The sequence below is a fragment of the Salminus brasiliensis genome, chromosome 5 (assembly GCF_030463535.1).
Source record: "Salminus brasiliensis chromosome 5, fSalBra1.hap2, whole genome shotgun sequence".
Lineage (NCBI taxonomy): Eukaryota > Metazoa > Chordata > Actinopteri > Characiformes > Bryconidae > Salminus > Salminus brasiliensis.
The window spans coordinates 26,211,910-26,236,861 of record NC_132882.1 but is presented as its reverse complement, the minus strand read 5'-3'; the positions used below and the strand labels follow the sequence as shown (position 1 = coordinate 26,236,861).

Genomic DNA, 24,952 nt, shown 5'->3' with positions numbered 1-24,952 from the left:
AGAGAAAGCAAGGCCAATTGTGCTCTCTCAGGCTCCGACCGCTGATGGCAGCACCACTCTGAGCCTTTCATTCTTTCATTTTAAGGCAAATAATTTTTAACAGTATAAGACAGAATAACTGATAACAGCATATTAGGAGTGTCAACATGATTTGATTTTCAGTTACTTGATTAAACTATTATTAATCTTCTCAATGATTGTATTTGAGTGCATATTGTAATAATATAGACATGGTATTAAATAGCTAGTATAATGTAATGTTAATATGTAAAGGACAACTTTTAATATTCAGCAACAGAACAAAGAAAACAAACTACATTTAACTAAATGAAGAATGAAAGTTAGAATATGAATTCAATTAAACTCAGAAAATAACTCAGAAAATATGTTTCAGATGTTTCTTAAAAGTGTGCACCAAGCCTGAGTCTTACAAAATATTCCACAGTTTAGAAAAATTCTAACAGCAGAGGTTTGTGTGCTGGAATATAGACAGACTGTACACAAAGCAAACAAGACCTTGTTTCTCTGCTTCTTTCTGAATTTCGCTACCAACACAGCTGCTTAGCCATCAAAGTCTTGCTTTTCAAAAGGGATGAGCATGTGTAACTGCATCAGTACAGCTATGAACATTCTTCCTGATTACATTTTCTATTTTACAAAGAGAATAGAAAAGACTTGTTGGTTTTTCATTAATTCTAGTTGCTCTTTTTCCAATAAATATCTGAAAATCCATACATACTTTAACTCAATGTTGGCCTTTTTTTAAATTCCCTGAATTGTCAAAATAATAGATAGATTACAATGATTCGGGCACCCCTGGTCAGAATTGCTGTTACTGTTATTAGTTCAGTAAGTAGAATGTGATCTGATATCCAAAAGGCAAGTTACAAGAAACATTTGTTCCAACATTTTAGGCAAAATTGATGTATTCATTTTGTTCTGTACAATTTTTAAAGTAGAAAGGAGCACCATTTAAAGGAGCACCACAAGAGATTTGAGATCAACTTGATAGAGCTATGGCTTGTTCACAATCCATGTGGAAATCAGATAACTTTTTACTTGCTTGACTATTCACAGTAACAAACATTTTAACCAAGGGTTTCCAAAATCTCTGCATGCCACTGTCTAAAATTGACAGGAAGAGCCCTACTAGTCAATTGAAGCAGGAAATCCATAAACACTGTCATTGTAAAATGTGTAAAATACCTCTGTATTGTTTTATTTATGGCAGTAGCCCTGCAATAACACAGCCAGGGTATTTTATTGAGTATGAAAACTTTAGTCTCAATTGCACGGGGCCTTGTCTTAAGCGAATAAATATTTTACCCCCCACCACCCCACCCCAGGTAATCAAAGTTATGACGCAAAGTCCCTTTTTTCTCATTATTTATAGCTGTAGCCCTGCAATAACACAGTGGGTGTCTTTCATTGAGAATTAGAGCTTCAGTCTCAATTGCGTGAGGCCTTGTCTTAGGCAACGACCCTCTGATTTTTTAAATAAGCATTTGACCCCCTCAGGTAATCAAAGGTATGACGCAAAGTCACTTTGTCACTGCCCATGAGAACACCCACACACGCTGTTTTGGCAAGAGGGAAACACCAGTGGTCCTTTCTCCTGTGCATGTGTGTGTGTGTGTAAGAGAGAAAAAGACAATGTGTGTGCATGATTGTGTGCGACGAGACGCCACAACTATTCAACTGTTGCTACGTTACCATGGCTGCATTGCCAAGACAACAGTGTGTCCTCCCCTCTTCCCCCTCACTCATTTCTGTCAGATAAGGATGAGGTTGTCAGGTCTCTGGTGAGTGCCTGATTAACCCTTGAGCCTTTTGAGACTTTCTCTTTAGAGCAGGAATAACACCCTGTGTGTTTATGCTTTTGCCTCACTGAGAAGCCTACGGACATGTTAAATTACATATTTAAACATATCCACGCTTATTCTTTCTCTCTGGCACCAGACTGGGCAACATATTAACAATTTTATCCAGCCACCATATATATATCCCCTGATCTGAATGAATAAACATACTTATCATATAACCTCATTCATACAGAGACACATCTTATTATCTCACTCTGTTTACATGATTCACATGTGATGGTTGCATAAACTAATTGCTAATAAGCCATGCATTTGTGTAAGCTGCAAAAGAAATGCGTCTTTGGATATGAATGCACCACTGGGCAATGCATCCAGGGAGACTTTCTAAAGCCTATGATTAAGCTCTGTGTCATTGAGTGCATTGACCAAACTGGTTCACAGAAGAAAGCTCTTGTTTCTTGGGAGGAACCCATCCTGCTCTCTACTCAACCATTTACGCTGAGGGTGTCTCCGAGTTCAGAGTTTGTTTGTTCAATGCATGTAATACTGCTTATTTACACAGATAAAAGCCCCTCCATTAAACCAATAACGGGCTGCTCAGTTCTTTTATCAGAGGGGGGTCTGGTCTACTACTGCAAATGGGAGGACCTAAACCCCAGGCCAAACAGCATTGTCCAAACTCACAAAAGGTATTAGCAGAGTATGCTTGCTTGTGTGCAGAGTATGCTAGGCCACGGTTGCCAGCAAATTTGGGATGCAGAGACAGTACGCACCTAGGCCTACAATACTCAAGTGGGAAAAAATAGATCTACTTACACTTTCTTCTTTGACTTTCTCCATGGTGCACGTGGGTAATGGGAGAGGGCTCAGAGGTCCAGGGCCTGAGATGCCGTTCTGATCCATGGCCACAAACAGCTTGCCATTGATATTGAGGCTGGGGAAGAAGACCTGGGAGCCATGACTGCCTGTGCTTTGCGCACTAGTCCGTCGCCTGTGCCAAGGAAGGACGAGAGAGCCAGCCCGACTATCCGAATCTCCGTAAATGCTAAACTCGTCATCAGCATCCGCCTCCGAATCCTTGTTCCGCGGCCGGAAGTTGAAGATACTGACCTGGCTTCCTCGTCTAGTCCGCGAAGACAGGGTGCGCACCAGCAGAGCATGTGTTTGCTGTGGGGAAAAAAATATCCAGAATGATCTGTGTGTTTATAATTAAGCTGAAAGACAATTATATATTTATGAAGAATTATGCGCATATTTTTGGAATTTAGTTTAGTATTTATTCCTATGAAACTAGCAGAGTATGCTTGCTTTGATTCAGCCACTTAAATCCATCAAACGCATCAGTGTAGATGTATATTAAATATCATATTTCAGCTATACCTTTACTCCCTCTATGGTATCTAGCTTTGGTGTTTTTTCGCCGCCATCGTTCTCTGCCTCCTCTGAAAGAGGCCTCAGGCTTTTCTTCCTGCCCTTGTGCTCTTTGTCGTCTTGCAGAGCCGAGGGAGACAGGTCAGGAACCAACACTGACTCAGTCTCCTGAGCTTTCTGAGCTGCCTGTAGGACACAGGGTGAAAAGAGGTGAATCATTGTCAGTTTGTATCAAAATTTAGAATACAAAGGTGTATGAACACAAACGCAAGAAACCCAATGTGCAGGAGGAGCACAGCACTTGTCTGAATATATGATCTGCACAAAAAAAGCAAAGACTGTGTTTCCAGCCACCTAAGATGAATCCCTGCATATTTTCCCACTCATCAGTAGTAGTAATATGTAATCAGTTTTTACACAATGTGTGCTGTGAGGAAAAATGGAATGGTTGTAGAATCATATTAAGTCCCTCAAACAGGCCTGTTATCAAACATCACCATCCACATCGACAGTTAAACACAAAGCATGAAATGGACACACATACTTGCTGCTCTTTCTTTAGCTGTTCCATAGCAAGCTGGAACTCTTTTTCCTTCTGCCATGCCTCAGCAATGGTGGCCTGGTTCTGCTCTTCATAGGCCATGGCCACAACCGCCAGGATCAGATTCACCAGATAGAAGGAGCCCAGGAAGATCACCACCACGAAGAATACCATGTATGTCTTCCCCGCAGACCGCAGAGTCTGGCAATGCAAAAAAAGCAGTATGTGGAGATGAAAAGGCCAGACCAAGTTTGATAGTAGATGAAAGTCTTAGCCAGACCGCAAACAGTCCGACATCGCATCTAGCTAATTTCTCGAGAGGTGTGGTAGGCATTCTGAACTCAGATCAGAACTGTGAATCAACACTGATATTTCATGCTAAATACATTTCCTAAACTTTTTTTTTTTTTTTACATTAAAACCTTAATAACCTTTTCTATAGCATGTGGCCAGATATGATTACCTAAGTGATAATAAAATAACTACCAACCTTTAGTTATATAACATGCCACATTTTTGGATCTGATGAAAGGTACTAAGAACCCATAAATTCTGTTCTCCCCAAATATCACTTTTCAGAGATTAATCCAATCCAGAATCTTCAATTCCCTACACAGAGTGATGCTAACCTGATGGTAGAGGTTTTCCCAATAGTCCTGCGTCATCAGCCTGAAGAGTGAGAGAAAGGCCCAGCCGAAGGTGTCAAAGCTAGTGTAGCCATAGTTTGGGTTGCGTCCTGTCTTCATGCATTCAAAGCCATCTGGACATTTCCTGAGGAAAAGGAAGACACGAGCATCCATCTTCAAAGCTGAATTTCACTGAGCTGAGTTAACCCTTTTAAGTCATCGTTATCACAGTGATAAAAGTGTGTTATGGTTTAATTATTTCTCACTCGTTGCTCTTCAAACTATGCAGAGAAATTCAGTGAAAACGCAGATTCCAAGCTTTCCATTAATATCACATTTGGGTTGTAAGCAGAAGACGGACTGTTTTATTCGGAATTCATCATGTATTAAATCATGTAATCGTGGAACCTTTTTACAGGGCTCACAAACACAACATCCCTTTCCCCCACCATGCAATACGTAATATGTCCGTAGGGTGCCCTGACATAAAGATCAAAGGTGAACCACCTCTCACACCTCAAGCTGTCACGGGTCACCTGATGAAGCGATGAACTGTCAGCATGGATGGGTTGAGAGGCCAGTGGCGCCTCGCAGGCCTGTGCCCATTCCTGTTCCCAACGCTCAGCTCCCACCTCCCCCATTTCATAGCAGCCTTGCTCTCCTCGTGGCAGTGGCGTCTGGTGCCAGGCCGCAAAGAGTGTGAGGGTGTGTGGCGATGGGCAATATCGCTCGCAGACACCTCTCTGTGGAGGACGTGCTAATGGATGGGCCCCACTTCAGCTCGAGTTGAAAAAGGGGGCCTTGTACCCCACAGCACTGATATCGCCCCTTGTTTCCCCTTCTCGCACAATGGACAAAGCGAGCGTGTGCTATCAGAGCAACACTCCTCTGATTGGGACTATTTACAGTATGACAATCTGCCCTTTATGCAAAAGGCTGATTACTATTACGTCTCTGTACTTTTCACATGTAATTATGTAATTAAATTAGAAATTGTATTTGCATCCTGTAGCATCATGTTTAAGCCTGTGGTTCCCTCCATTCCATTAGTTTTTCTTACTGCAAAATGTCTTTTATTAAAACTCAAATGAAAAAATTGCTCTTCCACACACAAATATGGTGGAACTGAAAGTTTAGAATTTGCACTTCCAATTTCCCTGAGCTTCGGGTGAGAAGAAACAAACACTGAATTTTATCATGGTTTTGTCATCAACACCAATGCTTGTGACTTCTAAGAGCTACATACTATGTTTTTTAATAGTCCCATTAAAATTGTCCTAGGCCTAGCTTATTTTTCCAGGAAATGGGCCAGGACTCATTTTACTAGTGAGTTTGAACTGCAATATAAGAACCTGATGCGCTGGAATATCCCCCCATTCATGCCATGAGATTGTACCAATACCTGGCATACCACCATTGTTTGCATTAGTAGGTTATCGACAGCACTGGCATCAATAATGCACCGGACAAACAGTTATCTCAATCAATGATGTTCTGAGATACAACAGAATGGCATCCTAATGCCATTGTCATTTAGGAGTGATACGAACCCCCACCATGAAGTCACTTGGAGAATCTGTCAAAGAAAGTGCTCTCACTCAGCGGAATGGCAGCTGGGACCATATCACTGAAGCACAAGGCATTCTAGCATAGGCTATTTTGGGAGCCAGTGAGTACCTCTGTCCTGGTAGGGTCCAGAGAATGAGAAGGAGGTAAAGACAGAGCCAGGGTGATGGACTCTGGGAATTTGTGTTCAGTGCGGCTGCATGTAAGCCAATACACTCTCGCTCCCTATTGTTTCCGAATGGCTGCCCTTTTTCAATGCCTTTTATGTCAGAAGTCTGTGTTCATATGTGCCAAGATGTGCTACAGATCACTTCCGATGGATTGTTGCCATAGAGCTCAGGATGCTTTGGGGTGGGATCAAATGACCACGCTGATCGACATGACTGACAGGAGCCTGATTATAATTAGTATGAACCACACTGGCAACTTACAATGGAAAGAGGGTTCAAATTGCAATTAATAGTCACCATTTACTGTCAAAGGACAGATTCTCCAAGTGTCTCCATGCTGGGGTTCATATCACTCCTAAATGACAATGCCATGCTGTGTTTCAAACATCATCAGCAGAGATTATAGACGTGAAAGGACAAAGCAGTTGCTCTAGTGAGGTAGTAAACTAATCAGTGCCATCATGCACTCTGTCTCAAAGTGTATTAGCTATCAAGCAGTGTATCCTTCATTTTTGTATTGCAGGAAGAAACAGTGTCCTGTTAATAACCAGATACACTGGAACCGCCAGAAAATATGAGTCTGCGACACTTAGTGGCTGTAGACTGACATTTTTGGCAGGAGAGGAGGAGCCTTCAAAGACCTGAGGTCCCAATACCCATTACTTCATCCCCCCTCGTCTTTGTACCCCATCTCCTCAACGCTTCATTATTCCACCCCATCTCCTTAATGCCCCATTACTTTACCCCAACTCTTCAACACCCAATTACCCAACCTACTTCCTCAATGCCCCATTACTCCACCCCATCTCCTGACTGCCTCATTACTCCACCCCATTTCCTCAATGCCCCATTACTCTACCCCATCTCCTCAATGCCCCATTACTCTACCCCATCTCCTCAATGCCCCATTACTCTACCCCAACTCTTCAACACCCAGTTACCCACCCCACTCCCTCAATGCCCCATTACTCCACCCCATCTCCTCAATGCCCCATTACTCTACCCCATATCTTCAACACCGCATTACCCCACCTCACTCCTCAATGCCTCATGACCCCATCCCATTTCCTCAATGCCCCATTACAATCTACCCCATCTCTTCAACACTGCATTACACCACCCCATCTCCTCAATGCCCCATCACCCCACCACATCTACTCATTGCCTCATTACTCCACCCCATTTCCTCAATGCCCCATTACTTTACCCCATCTCCTCAAAGCCTCATTACACCACTCCATCTCCTCGATGCCCCATTTCTACACCCTTATCTCTTCAATGTCCCATTACTCCAATCAATCTTCGTCTGTTTGGCTAAACACACATGGAGAAAGCCTCTAAGTTCCCTTTATCACAGTGGGCAAAAAACAGGAATACTGCCGAAAAACTTCAGAAATGTGGTAAACATTGGACACTAAAGGTGATGTTTTGGAATTCCTACTGATGCTTTGTCAGGTGTAGTACACTATGCCCCCCCCCCCAAAAAAAAAGGGACTGTCATTAGTCGGGAATCATATATTTGCCTTCTGAGATGTTTCGGCTTTCTTTCCGATTCAAACCTCAGTAAATACAGTAGCTGGAGCCTAACAGGCAAGGTAGAGAGGTGTCATCTCCCCATAACTGATGAGCTTCCATAGTTGGCAAAAGGCCATGGATAACAGGGAGAACAGAGACTGACCTCGCAGCCGCACTGTTGGGTCAGAGAAAAAGAACATTGGCAGAGCCTACAGCAGCCCTGTCCACCCTAAAACAACAGACGGAGTGAGCCAGGGGGGAACGGGGAGGAACGTGGCAAGCAGGCTTCAAAGCCTGGTGATTGTGCCCCTCTGGCCTGCTAAGCACTGAGCTCAGATTTCCATCAAGGTCCACAAGGTGACCAAACACACGCCACCTTCCCTCACACAGATTAGATCATGCCGAATGGAGGTAGAGCAAGCAAAAATAAAAGAAGTGAAGTGATCTGAGATTGGTGTGTACAGTAATAAATAACAATATCATGCCATCATGATTAAACAAGCTACGTGTTAGAATAACAAGAGCCCCATTTTACTGCTATTTTCAAGGTAATACTTAACACACATACTAGAATTTGCATAGTTGTTTTAGCCTTGGCTAGGAAATGCTTTAACTAATTAACAATTAAACAGTTGGTCTGAGATAAAAAGATGGATAGTTGAGTGCTGCTGAGCTATTTAGAGTCAGATCTGAACTGGCTTACAATCAAAACCTTGATCTGTCCACTTGGGTGACCTATAACTATCACTAGGGTCATATTTAGAGGTTTCAAAATACAACCTAATCACAGTTTATAAATAGACCGGCTTGCTTTAATGAACATACCCTAACACCATGTAATTACTTGTGTACTCCACTTGGACAGATGGGCATATTTTTAAATAGATATGTTTGGCATACAAAGAAAATGACCGTGTTCTTTGGCCAGCATGAGTCAACAACATTGAGTAGAAGACACAAGGGTCAGTTTTATGAAGCTGACATTTTTTGTCCTTGAAAATAAGTGAAATAAGTGTGGTACTGCTTTTACAGGTCCCTCAGGCACATTATTAGAATATATCTGGAGCATGTAATGTAAAAAAAAAAACACCCTGACAACTTGACAGAGGTAATCTGCTGCTAAGCAGTAATTAGAGGACTAAGAAAATAAGAATACTTGGGATTGGTCAGTTGAACTACCTCACATGCTTGGGAAGGATGCAAACAACTCCATGATTTTGACTGATCACAATACAATTATAGCACAACAGGAACAACATTCTCATTTTATTAAGTAGGCCTGTGATCAATAACTAGCCAAAAAACAAAAACAAAAACATAATTAACTGGTAACAAGTAGATCCATTCTGGAACAGTTAAAAAAATATATATTTTCATGTTAGTTTCTAAGAAAATAATGTGCACTTCCATTTTACGTTTTCATTTCGTAAACCATTTTGGAACCGTTTAATATATAAATTCGTTTATATAGAGCATTGCTGAGTTCCACTCTTCTGGACACAGAACTGAGTCAATCTTCTTATCGTTGGCCAAAGCAGATTGATACGTCCTTTGTTTCAGGCGGGCTATGAGCAGATGTTACAATCAACATTTACAGGCCTTGCCTTAATTTACAACAACGGACCATTAGGCAGCAAGGCCGTCAAGGCTGTAACCCAATAACTCAAGGAGAATGTCATGCACTTTCCATTATATGTTCAATTTCTATTCCCATTCCCACTGGCAGGAAAAAAGGGGGAAAAAAATCCTGCTTTGGAATTTGAAATATCACATTATTGATTAGTGGCTGCTTTTAAGATAATGTTTTAACAATTTGCAACTGGGCCAAAAAGTGTGGAAGGCCAGCGCACACACAGTAATAAAAAGCACATACAACAATTACTGTCTACTTCTCATCGAACAGCACTTAAGATCCAGGGGAGCGGACATACTTAGAGCGAAACCCTAGAAGCCTCCGAGAGCTGATGATTCCTTCTATGCCATCAACACAGTATTCTCTCTCCAACACTGTTTTATTCAATTTATTTATTTTATTTTTATTCAACTCCCTGATGGCAATTACATGCACTTGTAAATGTCAGTTGACAGAGGAAAAGAGTGTTCTTGGCCTGCATTAGGATTTTTGCGCTGCTAGATATTTAGCCTCTAATGTATAGCAAAAAAGAGGTAAGGTTAAAGGCTAGAGAGGAAGGTATAAAAATAAGAAATATTCAGGTAATGCTGAGGCAATCTGGAAGTTTGATAGAGGCATTAAAGGCCTGTTCTTCTGGTGAGTGCAACATAGGGGGCGAAGCTGCCAGTACATTATCACACGGCAGTAATACAGGGTCCTAAAAGCATAGTAGCATTAAGATCATCTTAACCATTAGAGAGAGTGTTCAAAGTAATATTTGCTTGTCCATCTTGCGGTGATCTTTGGGTTACAGTGCTTTTGGGAAGTCAAGCCCAGGTCAATGTAGGCTATTAATTGCGTGAACTTTCTTTTGAGCCAGGGCAATAAAAGCTATTAAAATGTAAGTCATAATGGGTTTCTTAAAGGGCAGCAGTCTCAGAGATAAAACACAGGATCAGGCAATCAATTCTAGATTTTTTTTTTCAAATTACTTGCATTAACAACATGAACGACAGCAACAATTATTCTTCTTATTCTTATTATTGTTATTCTTAATGTTGTTATTATTATTATTATTATTATTAGTTTCATAATAATCAGCAACAACATAATAACAACAATAACAAATAACAACAACATTCCATGGATATATTTGGGTTTTAAGAATGTATGGCTAAGCTGCATAAACATGTTTGACTATATCGCTGCTATCCAATTAAAAACATATATGTAAGCAACTATTTTGAAGATACATGTTTTTCATTGGGCAGCAATGATGTGTTGACTGTTAAGTTGGACTACAGCAACGGAAACACTCTCCATAGATGTGAAAGAATTATGTATTTATCCAGGTCCTTAATATTTAAATACATTTTAAAAATATGCAAACTCTATTCCCCATAACAACAAATAATATGAATTCTGAAACAAGTAAATATGAAATTAATGAAAAGTGAAAATTAGTAACAAAACTGGGAATTTCCTGGTATTTTTCTTATGACATTTTTCCTATGAAACCAATCTTACCCACTTAAAATTAAAACATGATTGGTTGATATACATTTTGTTTAAATAGCTGATTACCCAACTCGCTCATTACTACTCTCCCTCCTTTCATGTGTAATGCTCCCAACATTGGCCTCCTCTGATACATGTGTAAACTGCCGGTCACTCAGAGAAAAGCACCAGATAACAGGCTCCGGTGTATCGGCTTGCAGGTGCCCATGCTGGCCAGCATCACACTGAAGTGATGTGGAAAGACAGCGAACCATCCAATCCACCCAACCAATTGTGCTCTTTCAGACTCCGGCTTCTGATGGCAGTGACTGGCTGATTCTTAATTTTGCTGGAGGTTAATTATGCATTATGCCTTCAGTCCAGCTATAGAAGTTTTAACCAATGGAAAAAAAATATTAGGCTTCCTCTGAATGGTTTCTCACCGTTTCCCACTCCTATTCTAAGTTAATGTTGACTTTTAACATAAGACATTACCATATCTTCATGGTAGATTTATATAATGTGGTTTACTTGTGTTTCTATTTATGTATTTGTGTTGTAGTCGACATCTACACAGCCCCATTTCACATTAAACTACTCTGAATGTTTTTCAGCTCAAGAACTTTATTCATAACTCAACCAATGAGTTTGTTCAATTTGGAAAAAATGGTATATAAATGTAGATGACCTTTTTCACTCTGACTGTGATTTTGCTGATTCCCTTTTAAACAAAAATTATCATGATTTTTTGGCACTCATTGTCAAACTATTTTCTTTCACCAGTGCGTGTGCACAAAAACAAATGAAGTAGACCCCAAATAATTCAGAACAGAACTCTGTAGCGGACATTCTGATACTAATGGCAGAGAAGTGAGAAGTGTTATAGTAGCCTACAGTAGACTGAGGATAGGAAAACTGTCAGCTCTGTAATAACGATTTCCAAAGCACACAGACAGAGCAGAGAAAGAGCTTCTGTAGGCTTTAGTTAGGTATCAATACAATGGAACATTTTTGAAACATAGTACAGTATGTCTTTAAATAACTTCTACAGAGCAACAAAGCTAAAATACCATCAGGCTATTCTTTTATATAACTTTTCATGAAGAATCCTTACAGGACGTGGGTAGAACCTTTTGTAGTTCAGTGCCTACACAGTAAACACAATTCAGAAATATATGGTTTGAGGTATATCACACCAGTAAATATTTCTCCACCAAGTTATTAATAAAAACAGGTCTACTGATTTGAAATAAAATATCGGAATCTCCTCAGTGAGTGAGACAATAAAAGAGTATGGCAGTGGCCAGGCCACTTAAACACTTGCACCTGGAGCCAATTTTCTTGTTTCATCAATAAAAACAATGAGAAAAGAAGACCAAACCAAGGGTTGTCAAGTACATCTTATTACTTCTGAAAGAACAACTGGAAAGCCTTATTTAGTGGATGACTGGTTGCTGTTCCAGTGCTGAGGAGAGCTGTTCAAGGCCACTGACTCACGCATACACATGAACTGGTGCTGAGTCAGGCCTTCAAAGCCGCCTAGCTGTGTTTGCTTTAGTCACGCTCTGACAGGAACCCAATCTAGCGCCTTACACTGCCGTCAAGCTAATCTTAGACCCCCACTGGCCTGCTCAACTGCTGTACATTCACAAACCCAATTAGGCCACAGACTAGCAACAGTCAGGTCATCATGTTATCATCTCATTATAGGCATCTTCTTCTGCCTCTTTTATGTCTTAGCATTACCTCTTTTTCCAAATTGTGAATGGAGAAGCTAATATGTATATATAATATATTTGTTTTTAAACATGCATTTTAAATAGTAAGACTCTTTCTTTCCTTCTTTCTTTCTTTTTTTCTTTCCTTCTGTATTGTGATTTCCATGGGATTTCCATGGGAAACACATATTCAGTTAGGGCCTCTGAGATAGTGGAACGGATTGATGATAAGTGGTAAGTTGGTGGTAGTGGGAGGTGAAACAGATTTTTCTGATTAATATATATAATATAATTATTTCCACGTCTACTGTCAGACAGCAATGTAAACAGACGACGGCCAAAGGTCATTTCACTTTAATGGAAAACAAGAATTTTGTTATTTAAATGATATGATATTACATGATGAACTGGGCTTATTAAAACCTTAATAAGGGGGGAAATAATCTTGCAATCATAATTATGACCCAATAGCCCCTCGAAACAACTGCTTATGCAACAGCAAATTCCATTTCACTTACCCAGCATCACTTGAGTTTCCGCATATCAAAGCGTCCTTAGCTCCTTCCACTTTGTAGAAGTTGTCTAGGGGTGAGAGAATGAAGAAACAGGTTACCAACATTGAATCATCTAAAATGTCTTTGAACTAGCAAAATATGATCCCGAATATGATTACTTTTAGACACAGATTTGCGTGATCTGTCTTTTCTTGAGCACTCTTAGTAGCGGCTTTTCCATCTACCAAGTATGGACACATTTTGAAAAGGTGTCAAATAAATAAATAAACAAATAAACAGAAAAGATTAACACAAAAGGATTTTTTATGCTAGGAGGAGGTGGAAAAGTGATGGAAAGGGTTTCTTTTTAATAAATGATGATGTATAAGCCACATGATTTTCTTAGCTGTTGGCTCTGGTGGCCAGTTAATGGAAACAACTGGCCCTACGGATGGTCCAGTCATGACACATTGCTTTTCAAAGGTTGGTTTCGACATTCTGCCATGCAGACTCCAAAGCTTGTCTGAAAAATGGCTCTGCACTCTGCTCTCCTAGAAATGTCTGATGCATTTGCACCTCCAGATGTTTTGTCGACATTGTCTGGGTGGTACAGAGATTTCAGTTTTTGGTAGGTGGGCCACTGTTCGTCCTGCTTGACACAGCCATAATGCTGTACAGCCAATTGCTGTAAAGATGTTTCTGCTAATAGCAAAGACCAAATGTTTCTTCCTATCTTAAATATCGCCCTTTTTGCTTGCTTCAATGCTGCTCCTAATCACGGTAGTCTACGTCATTTAAAGTTGCACAACTGTAGTGGACGGAAGCATTTTTTTTTATTTTTAAATTTCCTAATTATTTACAATAACATTTACAAAATGTAAAATTACTGTCTTTAGCAACTGATGCAGTGATGTAACTCAACCATCATTAAACTGACTCATGGCCATGTCTCTGTCTCTTCTGAAGAGAGTGACTGGGAGATTACATGTATAATGGCCCTGGCATGAGAACCAGTTCCCCTTTTGCCAGGTCCTCCATTTTATCTTTTCCAGGTTTCACACTATCCCCCCTTTCTTCCAGTCTCTCTTTCCACCACTCCAGGCCTGGAGTGCTTTTAGATGATGGAGCCCGGAAGGGGGAACTGCAGATCACGTTTGGCAGGCAACCCCAGCCTCAGCCTCCAGCTGTCAACATTCCTGGTTTCAGCAACATGGCCTTAAATGTGTCTCTTGTGTGGCCTGGACTCACACACAAGCCAACAAGCCACTGTGCGGCGGTGCTTATCAGATTGCACAATGTTCCTGCTGCCTGAGAGCTGCCTGATCAGGTGCTATTGTTTTAGACAATAAGACTGTTAGCCCACATGGGGGAGAAGCCAGGTTTCCAGTGTTTTCACAAATGCAGCACTAAAACTAAAGCAGTGGTATATACGCACGTACACAAGCATACAGAACACAAACACATCTTCAATGGCAGAATAATACCATTACATTTTTGTCATTTTTGACTATACTGGAATGTTGACTGTCACAATATTAGAACATTAAACATACATTGAAAGTCAAGCATGTTTTTTTGCTTCTAGATTTGTGGTGATTTTTGTGGGGGGTTAATGGGGGTTTTGTTTTAATTACATAATTAAACTATGAAAAACAACAAACAACAGGATGTAGATGTCAGTCGAATGACATCCATTATATGAACAGGAAAGAATATAAAGTGGGAAGGTGGGCATTTTACACTACAGGAGCTTCTTCCCTCAAAGTTACCCTATTTATCATTGTTGTCAGGAAAAAGAATACCTTTTATTTTTTTGGCATTATGTGAATCTGGCAGTTGTTTTTACTCTGCATCAAAAAATCATGGACCAATCGAAATGCTCCAAAATGACTTTTTCTTCTTGCTTTATTGTAGATATAAGATTTTTTAAATGACAGTTACAACTTCTACATGTACTTTATAACTTGTAACCTGTACTATGCACTTTGTAACACAATAAATACTTTTCCTTTCAAGTTTTTTGTTTGTTTGTTTGTTTTCTCTTTTCAACCATCATGTGTTTCATTCCTCTTCCTGAGGTACAGGAAAGAAAGAGCTTGAGTGGATCTCATTTTTCTATCGATCAAAACCTGCACAATTAGTGGACTTAAAGAAACCGAGGGTGTGTCTATCAATTTTTCATGCATGATATTTGTCTCCAAGAAGTACCATCTAAATTGCATCGAGAATCATATAGGTTACTGGAAGACACTTTAGTCATTATCATGGCATGACAAGGCACATCAGGAGAAATATCCATCTATTTAAGTCTGTGTCCTACATCTGCGTACTGCAGGTCACGTTATTGAGTGCCAGCACTGCCCTAATTGCTATTCTAATGAAATGAGACCAACCAAAAATAATATTAAATCTTGTCTTAAATAGACGTCTGCTCACCTAACAGCACTGTCATTCCACGACAAAGCGCTGATCAACAGGCCTAATATCTCACTCCTAACTTACAACTCAAAATATGTGTTCATCCTCATAGAATCAGACGCAAAAAGAACGTCCATCTAGGCAAGGTCATGTTTGCACAAAAAGATTCTACTGAAAAAAAAAAAACTTCTTCTCCAAATCCACATCCACTAACGGTGTGGCCACAATGCTAGCCATTTTAACACACTACTCAAACACACTACTGCATCAGGCAGCTGCTTGGATCACTAAATACCAAACTTTATCATGAAGCTGAAGTAGAAGTAGTGTAAGGAGCCTCTTTCCCCAGACGAATAGGAGGACCTATTGTTCTGCCACTGATACACAAATACCTGAAGTGTTTGTTACAGGTTTTTCAGGGGGAAGGGATTTGGACCAGCTGAATTTATCACAATGACTACAGGAAAACAAAATACTATCCCAAACGACACTTTTCCGTCAGAAATTTGGAAGTAGGAATGAGGGACATATTATATATTATTTACATGATACCGAGGTGATTAATGCATCTACATGTTCTATGACGTCCTATCAATGCCTCAGTTGTCACAGGAATAAAACACATATCTTATAGACAAAAGATATGGCAAAAAAAGACTAATTAGAATAATCTAAACTAGATAAGTGACAAGATAATACCCACTTTTGCATTCCTCAGCAGTCTTTAGATCTGTGAATTAAATTCCCATACATGAATTTCCTGGAGTTCTCAAGACACACTGCACATTGAGCGATAAGATATACTCACTTCTCTCTCCTACTATCTCCAACCATAACTGTCTAATAACTATGAACATTTCTACTGTATGATGTTTGATGAATTTACCACCTTTGTCCATTTTCATAATTATTGCACAGTGCTCTGTTTATACAGGGGTATACAGTACATTGTACATCATTTCCTCAGTCCTTTAGTTTCTTAGTCTAAAACTTTTATGTTTTATATCCTTTATGTTTAAATATATGTTTTAAATATTATAACTGAATACTAAGCCTGAGATTTGATAAACACACATGGGTGTTTTTCGTAAGCACGTATAACATTTAATACTCTGAATAATTTCCATCCTTTATTTTAAATAAACTGGAATAGTTTTGTACTGCATTGTTTTGTATTGCACAGAAACACTGTGATTAGGCTTTTAATTTGTATTTAATCTAATAAACATTCGAAGCCTTCCCAGTTTCCTAGACCCAGATGAAGTGACCTTGAGTAAAACGACTTCGAATATTGAATGACCATTACGACTGTGATTTAGTCCAAGACTAGACTTAATCAATGCCAAGGAAACAGGTTCATATATTTAACCAACTGGCAGATGGATGCCAATTGTTTCAGGGTGCTCCCAGGTCTGTGTTACCTTCTGGCTTTCTCCTTTTAGTTAGGCTGTCATAGTCAGCTCTGCTGGACTCGCTGGCCACACTCTCAAAATGTTCACATTCTCTGTACTTCATAAATCCAAACAGAAGTAATTCAATCCCTTTACCTTTTTAGTAAATGACTGCACACCTGTCTGGCCTGACACCAATAGAAGTTTGACTGTTGGTCTCGCCTGTTTCCTGCCACAGACCAGCTTCCCACCCTCCAGCTACTGCTACCTGCCCCAAACTAGTTGCCCAACCCCCATTACTGACTACATTGAAGTTTACATGAACTTACATGATCTTATAGTTCCTACTATTTATATTAATATTACCATTAACAATCATTATTACTTTCATTATTTCTACTATGTACAACTGAGAATGACAACAGTCTTTTTTTTAAATTTACATTTAAGGCATTTAGCAGATGCTCTTATCCAGAGCGACTTACAAAAGTGCTTTGCTATTTACCCAAGAAAAACCTCAGCTAGTTTGAATAGGCTAAGAATTGAAAGATACCTCTAAGTTTAGACACTACAAAACACAAGTCAGTAAGCAGGCCACACGCCCAAGTATTCTCGGAAGAGGAGGGTCTTCAGTCTGCATTTGAAGACAGCGAGCAACTCTGTTCGGACACCCAGGGGAAGCTCCTTCCACCACTTTGGTGCAGGACAGAAAAAAACCTGGACACTTGTCTTCTGTGGATTTTGAGGGATGGCAGGTCAAGCAGAGCCGTACTTAAAGTTCAGAGGGCTCTTGGTGCGGATCAGCTTTTGACCATTGCCATCAAGACAGAACAAATCACGATCATGATTGGAATGGTCGAATTCTCCATCTTAGGTGGTGGTACGGTAACTTTTCGCCTGTAGCTTACTGTAGTTAGTTTCCTGTATAACTGTGTATAATAACCATATTATTATTATAATTATTAAACCAATTTCAGTTGCCTAATAATTACTATGTAGTATTATCTATTATTACTTGTAATTCTCTCCATCAGTCTGGTGTCAACTCAGAACTATAACAAATAATCTCAATTGATATTGTGATAATTCAGCAAATCGCCACCACCACCGCCACCATCATGAGCTGCCATTGACAAGTCAGAACAGCATCTGGGTTTTTATTTGGGAGATATGTCCCGATGAACTACAACCAATACGCAGCTCAACAGTGTCTCAAATGTTCGCAAACACGTAACAAACATGTAACCAACTGGGTCTTGCCCGACAACACTGTGGGTGTTCAACAACACATACCTTCATCCGTGACGAACTCCTGCACTGACAACCAGGTTTTATTATTGCAGTAGAAAGAGCTGTTGCTGTAGATAGAGGGCACGGTGTTGTTGATGCAGTGGGCCGGACTGCGCACGCATTTCTGACGCAGGTTGCCCATAAAGAGCTGCAGGCCGATGAGAGCGAACACACTCAGACAGAACACAGTCAGGATCATGACATCTGCCAGCTTCTTTACCGACTGAATCAGGGCACCCACAATGGTCTTCAGGCCTAAATAAGAAACACAAAACAGTCAAAATGGGAATGTCTAAACCACATGCAATTCATTGTGAGTTTAAAGCAAGTAAGAAATGAGGACTGAAAGGCAGTTACTAAAGGAACTGTAGTAAATACGAATTGTTGATTGTGTTAGCTGTAGTTATAGTATCAATCGATTTTTCAGTATTTTCAGTATGTATTTATACTACAGTTCTGTCCAGTTACTGACACTGTTATATAGCATATACTACATCACAGTGCCTAACTAAAATAGATGCAAATATAACTTTTCTTCATGCCCACCACCTGTGAACTGAATTCCACAACAATGCAAACCACTGGCAAGATACAACAATAACACAAACGCTACTGTCTAACACAAAACAACATATAACACACACCACACACCAAAGAAAGGCTAACACATAATATTTCTGTGTTTACTGACAATTACACAGATTTTAATCATTGACAACAGACGCTAAGGGAAATTCACAGTGGAATCGTCAAACCAAATATTTCGAAGGTTTTCTGGCCTGTCCACATGCTTAAAACTATCCCAAATCAAATTATTGTAATAAATTGTAATTAATGTAGAATGTTTTTACTTATATTTTCTTCGCAATGCAACTGAATGATTGCTTGAAGGGCAGCTTGAAGTTTGACTTCCCTCATTTGCTTGTGTGCGTCTGCTGTCAATGCTTGGGGCTTACCATGCAAGTCACTCTAAAGCTATCCATGCCTGTGTTAGGTGTTAAGCACTAAGGTCTAATGAGACTTTTGGAGTGAGTCAACTGAGCCTGCAAGCTGGAGGCCAAGCTGTAACCTGAAACATCTGCCTTAATCTAATTTCACTTGTCTGTGTTCACTGTGCTGTTCAACATGTTGGCACTTGGAAGTCCTTTGTTTGACACTTTTGTGTCTAATGTCATGTGAAATCTGAAAATGACACATAGCTTTTTTTATGGCTCATCATTCAAAGTTGCCATCTTTCTAGTTGCCTACAGAAATCTTTTGCTGCTAGGATAGTTCCAATTTCTGCTGGGAAACGAGCACTTCATCAGCGCTTGCTCCCAGGCCACCAATCAGGCCACCTACTGAAACTCACCTCCCGTGACATATTGTGCACGCTACTTTGCGTTTTCCAACTCAAAAGTCTCATTGCCTACACACAGCATTCCCGTCTTTCCAAAAGAGTCCCACAAATTGGAAGGAACAGAAATGTCTGGTAGGCTTTAAGGCACTCGGGCAACACGGCAGGCCTTAGTGGTTAACGCCCATCTCACCTGGGATGACCGAGATAGTTTTCAGTGCTCGTAGGACTCTGAACGTCCGTAACGCTGAGACATTGCCCAGGTCCACAAACTCAGTAACATATCTGCAATAAGCGAAAATTGAAGCGCACACAATGACAACAGCACCAACAACAGGCAAACAACACAAGTAGGGGGCAAGGGTGGGGTGGTTGTTGTTGGCATATATATGCATGAGATGTTTGGAGAAGACAATGTTGAGGGTGTTTTGCGCTGGACTACACAATGAACGACACTGAAGCCTGGTGTTTTTATTTTTTTGTTCCCTAGAACGCAGGAACAGTGACCCCTTACCTGGAATTACGGAAATAGTTTTCAAAGCTCGGAGGACTCTGAACGTTCGAAGTGCTTGCAGATTGCCTACTTTAATAAATTCGGTTAGAAACCTGGAGGATCAAATTACAATTATTTGAAAAAGGGAAAAAGAGGAAGATGAACAAACCACCTGAGAAAGAAACAAGAGTTAAATGGGTGGTGAGAAAGAAAATAAAACACTGTCAATTTCTGTATTTAATCTGATCATCACCAAAGGTTACGAATGCGAGCGACATCACCGGGCCGCTTTGATTTCGGAGGCAGGATCAAGTCATCTGGACCCGGCTGCTTCAGTCCCATATCAAGTTGCATTTCTTCTGACCATTACACTGATTGAATTACTGTAAGAGGGGGGTCAGCTGGGGGTGGCGGGGCTGGCGGGGAGGTGGGGGCTAGATGGAGCCACTGGTAATATCACATGTGGAGCCAACAGATGAGACAGTGACAAGGCCTGGGTGGTGTTAGAATATGATTATGTGTGCACGTATCAGCAGTCAAGCACACGAGGGCGGCTATTCTGTTTCCATAGGAACCTGGATTGGCGAGGGGTAGCATCTATCGTTTATCACTGCTCGTATCTGTTTCGCAGTCATCAGTCTGGATTTAATAAAGCCAGGAATGGCGGCCAGCGGTCCTGTCAACGTCCCGACACCACCGTGACTTATTGGCTACAGTAGGTCCTGAGAATCTATCTGGTGCTGCAGAGGCATCCAGTTCAAGGACAACTGCCCCGTTCAGGGAAGAGAAATAAAGCTGTAAAGGCCAACGAGAAATAAGCACTTCATCACTGGCCACACCCAGGCCACAAGCGGGCCACAGTCAGACAGCCTTAATGCCTGTATGGGTTGATGATCATGTAATACAGAGATGAAGACACTGCTCGAGTGTTTCCAATGTTGGTTTTACTGGGATGCTCCAGGATCGCTCCTCGCCTGAGCTGCATACAAGTGTAAAAAGAAACTGTTCTTGGCTTGTATGATGTATGTTATTAGGAAATAACTCATGTCAATGTTGCATTGTATGGATGTTTATACAAAAAAAACTAAATTTAAATATTTATTTATTTGTTTACAACAAAAAGTGGTTCTTCAACAGCTGTGCTTTGGGAGTGCACATGTTCTGAATTTCCCATTTGTGAGGTGCAGTTTTCCATTAACTCTTTCTTAATCAGTGGCTTTTTAGTACTTTATTATACAGATTGTTTAAAGTATAAATTTAGGAAATGGAAATGCAAGTAGCACTTGATATTATAATAATTTCCCATTTATCTAATTACACCCAGAAATGTAATAAAATTGCACAATTGTTCCAAAATTATTATTGAGAATTATTGAGAAAAATGACAATATAAAGTGTTAACATGCACCTTATTACAGCGTTTGTCTCTCTGTAGTGGGATTGTTTACTTTTTCTATAAAAGTTTAATATATTGGTTCACGTGTGCTGATTCACACAGCTGCTGATGTATTAGAAAAAAAAAACTAATGTCTACAAGTGAATGAATAGAATTAAACAAAACAAAGCATTTCCCAAACAAAGCCACTTAAAAATTAATCCAAACTAGGGCTGTGCATTATATATTGTCTCAGGTTCACCATCGCAATGTGCACATGTGCAATAGTTACATTGCAGGACATGCAACGTCAGGTTCAGTACAATTAACTCAAACACGTTGCACTACAACTTTTTAATGGCTTGATCCAAAAGCGAAATCCGCACTGGATTATTTTCCATGATATAGCTAGCAGAGGCAGATGATACCTGCCCAATATCATTTATTTTCCAATGCATTATCCAATTAATTTTAACCATTTTAATATCACTTTTAATATTTATGTATATTGCAGAACAAAGTTTAAACTGTAATGTCATTTTTCCAATATCGTGCAGATCTGATCCAAATAGAGGATTAAAGGATATGTGAACAATGTCTTGAGCTCAGAAGTAATATTTTTTTGTGTTTATTTCTGTTTACATTTTGCAAATTGTAACTACAGGTAATGTGAGTTCACTAGTTGTTTCAATCTCAGCCACATCCTGCACATACACTTGAAATGGAATAAACGTCAGAAATGCAGACAAAATACAGAGGAACATGGCACTGAAACGAAGACAACGGCCATTAACTTGGCTGGAAATGGAGATGAAGGTTGTCAAAACACATTTAAATCTACTAGGATCATGGCAGCTACGTGTGTGTAAGGTGTCAGGGTTATGCACAGGATGAATGATAATCATTTCAATTTAGAAAACATTTTTATAACAACACATACTGTACGTAAATATATTTGCTGAATCCTCACGTGTCCCAATTAGTTCATTTAATCATATCTAATAGAAAATACGGAACTCCACTATACCTATTGTTATTTCTGATGTTTCATTTAACCAATGCAACCAATTCCAGTGACTTGCACTAATGCTATGAGTGGGTATAGTTTTAGCAATTAATCCAGGGAGGAGGGGTGGTGGATGGATAAAAGGGGTCACAAAGGTCGCCTGAAACAATCAAGGGTTAGGGGTAGATGTACTTACGCCATAACAATCACACTGAAATCCAGCCAGTTCCATGGATCCCTCAGGAAGGTGAATGGTCCGATGCAGAATCCCCTTGCCAGAATTTTTATCAATGACTCAAAAGTGTAAATCCCAGTGAAGGTATACCTGGGCAGAGGGGGTGGGGCAGAGAAAGGGGTGGACAAATAAACCCAGACAATTCAGAATTACTGTCTCAGAAACGGCAGAGAGGTCAGACCTCCGCTGTTTTTAAAACATGGACTGACACACTGTTCAAGAACAGAGTGTAAAAGGAGAGGAAGAAATGGACATAAGGCAGACATGGAGCTGTGCTGGGGGGTCTGGAGGTTAGTGTGTGTGTGTTTCTTCAAAAAAGCCAGTTTAGGTCATTTTTAACTTTTGCTGGGTTTTGTTTAACATTAGCTATACACCGAGCAGCCATAACATTAGTACCTAATATTGAGTAGGTCCCACAAAACTCCACAAAACCTTTGAAAGCATCCTGTGGATCCAGCACCAAGACATTAGCAGCAGATCCTTTGAGGCCTTCATAGATCGCATCAAGGAGCTTGTCACCGGTGGTCCTTTCTTGGTGCACTTCTGGTATGCACTGACCAATACATACCAGAAAGACCCACAAGACCTGCCTGATGTTTTGGAGATTGGGTTCTAACCCAGTCATCTAGCCATCATGACCAGGCCCTTGTCAGAGTGGTTCAGATTTTTATGCTTGGCCATTTTTCAGCATTTTTAACACATCACCTTCAAGAACTGGCTGTTCACTTGCTGCCGGATATATCACTTGACAGATGCCACTAGAGATGAGGATAATCAATGTGTTTCACTGCACCTGTTTATAGCTGATTGGTGTATATTATTTTCCCTTTCTAACAGAATATCTAACACATACTGCTCAGTAATGACAAACTATTCAATTCAAATGAAATCTTTATTATTGTTTATGCTTCTTCTCAGATTGCTGTAGATATTCTGGCATCTTAGTTACAGCCTGTAAAGAGAAGAGTAATAAAGTTAGAACACAGACATTTACAGACTTAAATCTTATCCAAAGTAACATAACAAACACCAGTAATGATATAAAGTCTAGTCTCACCAAGTTTGTTTGGTTGGCAAAGTTAGCTAAGTTACGCTGGTAGGCTAATGTTAGCCACTTAATACTTAATTATCAGCTATAGGTCGACAAATATCATAAAATGGGCTACAACTATCACTGACCCTTCGGTAAAACAGTGGAAATAAAAATTATGATTTCATAGCAAGCTACCATAAGCTAATCACATCAGGCACACAGCTCAGAAAAATACAGATTATAATACTGTTTAACTTGAAAAATTAAATAAAAACATACGTAGTAAAAGATCTATATTTTATGGAAGTCTACTTACCAAGTCCTGTCAGTCTTGTCTCAGAGCTGCTGCCTGAAGAAAAGCTGTCTGACTGATTCTGTTCTAGTCAGCTTCCTCCGGTGCTGTTAATTATGCTAGCTGATTCCTACCTTTTGGCTTGGTTGTTACTGTGATTGTTAATCCATTCTTAAAAAATGTTTTACTTTTATATTTAACTTTTTTATAGTGGAGAATTTCATATTTAAACCGAAAGGGTTACTGAGGCTTTTTGGTTACTGAGGCTTTTTGGTTACTGAGGCTAACGATAGAATTAGGTTTAGGCAGTTTAAAAAATCTTATTTCATTTAGATACATATATATCATTTCAGTCAGGCAAAAGAAACTGTATCTCCATTTTTGCAGATTTTCACTTTTTGACATAATTTGAATCTGGTAGTTGTCTTTTGCATTGTGTAAAATATAATATAAATATTGACAATGATTTAAGGATTGGACCAATAGAAATGCTCCAAAATGATCTTGAATAAAATAATTTGAATCTGTATTATATAAATAATTTGAATTTGAATCTGTAAAGTTCACACTGACTGCCATTGAAAATTAAGAACGTTTTTTTCTTCTCCTGTAAAGTTGACATTTTGGAGATACAAGGGTTTTGCGTGGCAGTAACGAAATACAGTTGTGCTAGAGTGCTCCCATACAGTCAACACAAACAAGAATGTCATTGCAATATTTGCATTTCAATGATTTCTTTAAACTGTTCTTCTTCTGGAGCAGAATCAGTGTACATAGATTTTCACATAGAAGTAAAAAAACAAGAATGTGGTGCACACGTTTGAATTCTTTAAGAGTTTTCTGAAATCAACACAGGGTCAAATGCATATATCCAGGGCTGCTCCTGACTATTAAAGCCAATGTGACAAAGTGACAAAGTGGCAACATCTCCCAACAACCTGTACTTATGTAAATCTGATGATCTTGGAATCTGAAATTGTTCAGAAAAGTCTACGGGAGGTAGGCTAAACGTCGTAGTGTAAATGTACAATCATCCTTCTCAGTGTAGATTTGACTGTCCTATTGTACTGTGTTAATTGTTATAATGAGTGCTGTCCAACAAACCATTTTTTATGTGTGCACATAGAATCTACCAGCTGTAGCCAATCAT

At 39.7% G+C, this 24,952-nt stretch overlaps 1 protein-coding gene across 1 annotated transcript in view; it reads right to left on the bottom strand.

Moving 5' to 3' along the window:
- Positions 1-24,952, bottom strand: part of scn5lab (sodium channel, voltage gated, type V-like, alpha b) — a 150,357-nt gene that overhangs the window by 78,349 nt on the left and 47,056 nt on the right. The window contains exons 5-12 of the mRNA XM_072679988.1: positions 22,439-22,567; positions 19,562-19,653; positions 18,036-18,287; positions 12,958-13,021; positions 4,365-4,506; positions 3,739-3,936; positions 3,204-3,380; positions 2,640-2,990 (exon numbers count right to left, since the gene is read on the bottom strand). Of these exons, the coding sequence (XP_072536089.1) occupies positions 2,640-2,990; positions 3,204-3,380; positions 3,739-3,936; positions 4,365-4,506; positions 12,958-13,021; positions 18,036-18,287; positions 19,562-19,653; positions 22,439-22,567 (1,405 nt within the window). The remainder of the gene's footprint in view (positions 1-2,639; positions 2,991-3,203; positions 3,381-3,738; positions 3,937-4,364; positions 4,507-12,957; positions 13,022-18,035; positions 18,288-19,561; positions 19,654-22,438; positions 22,568-24,952) is intronic.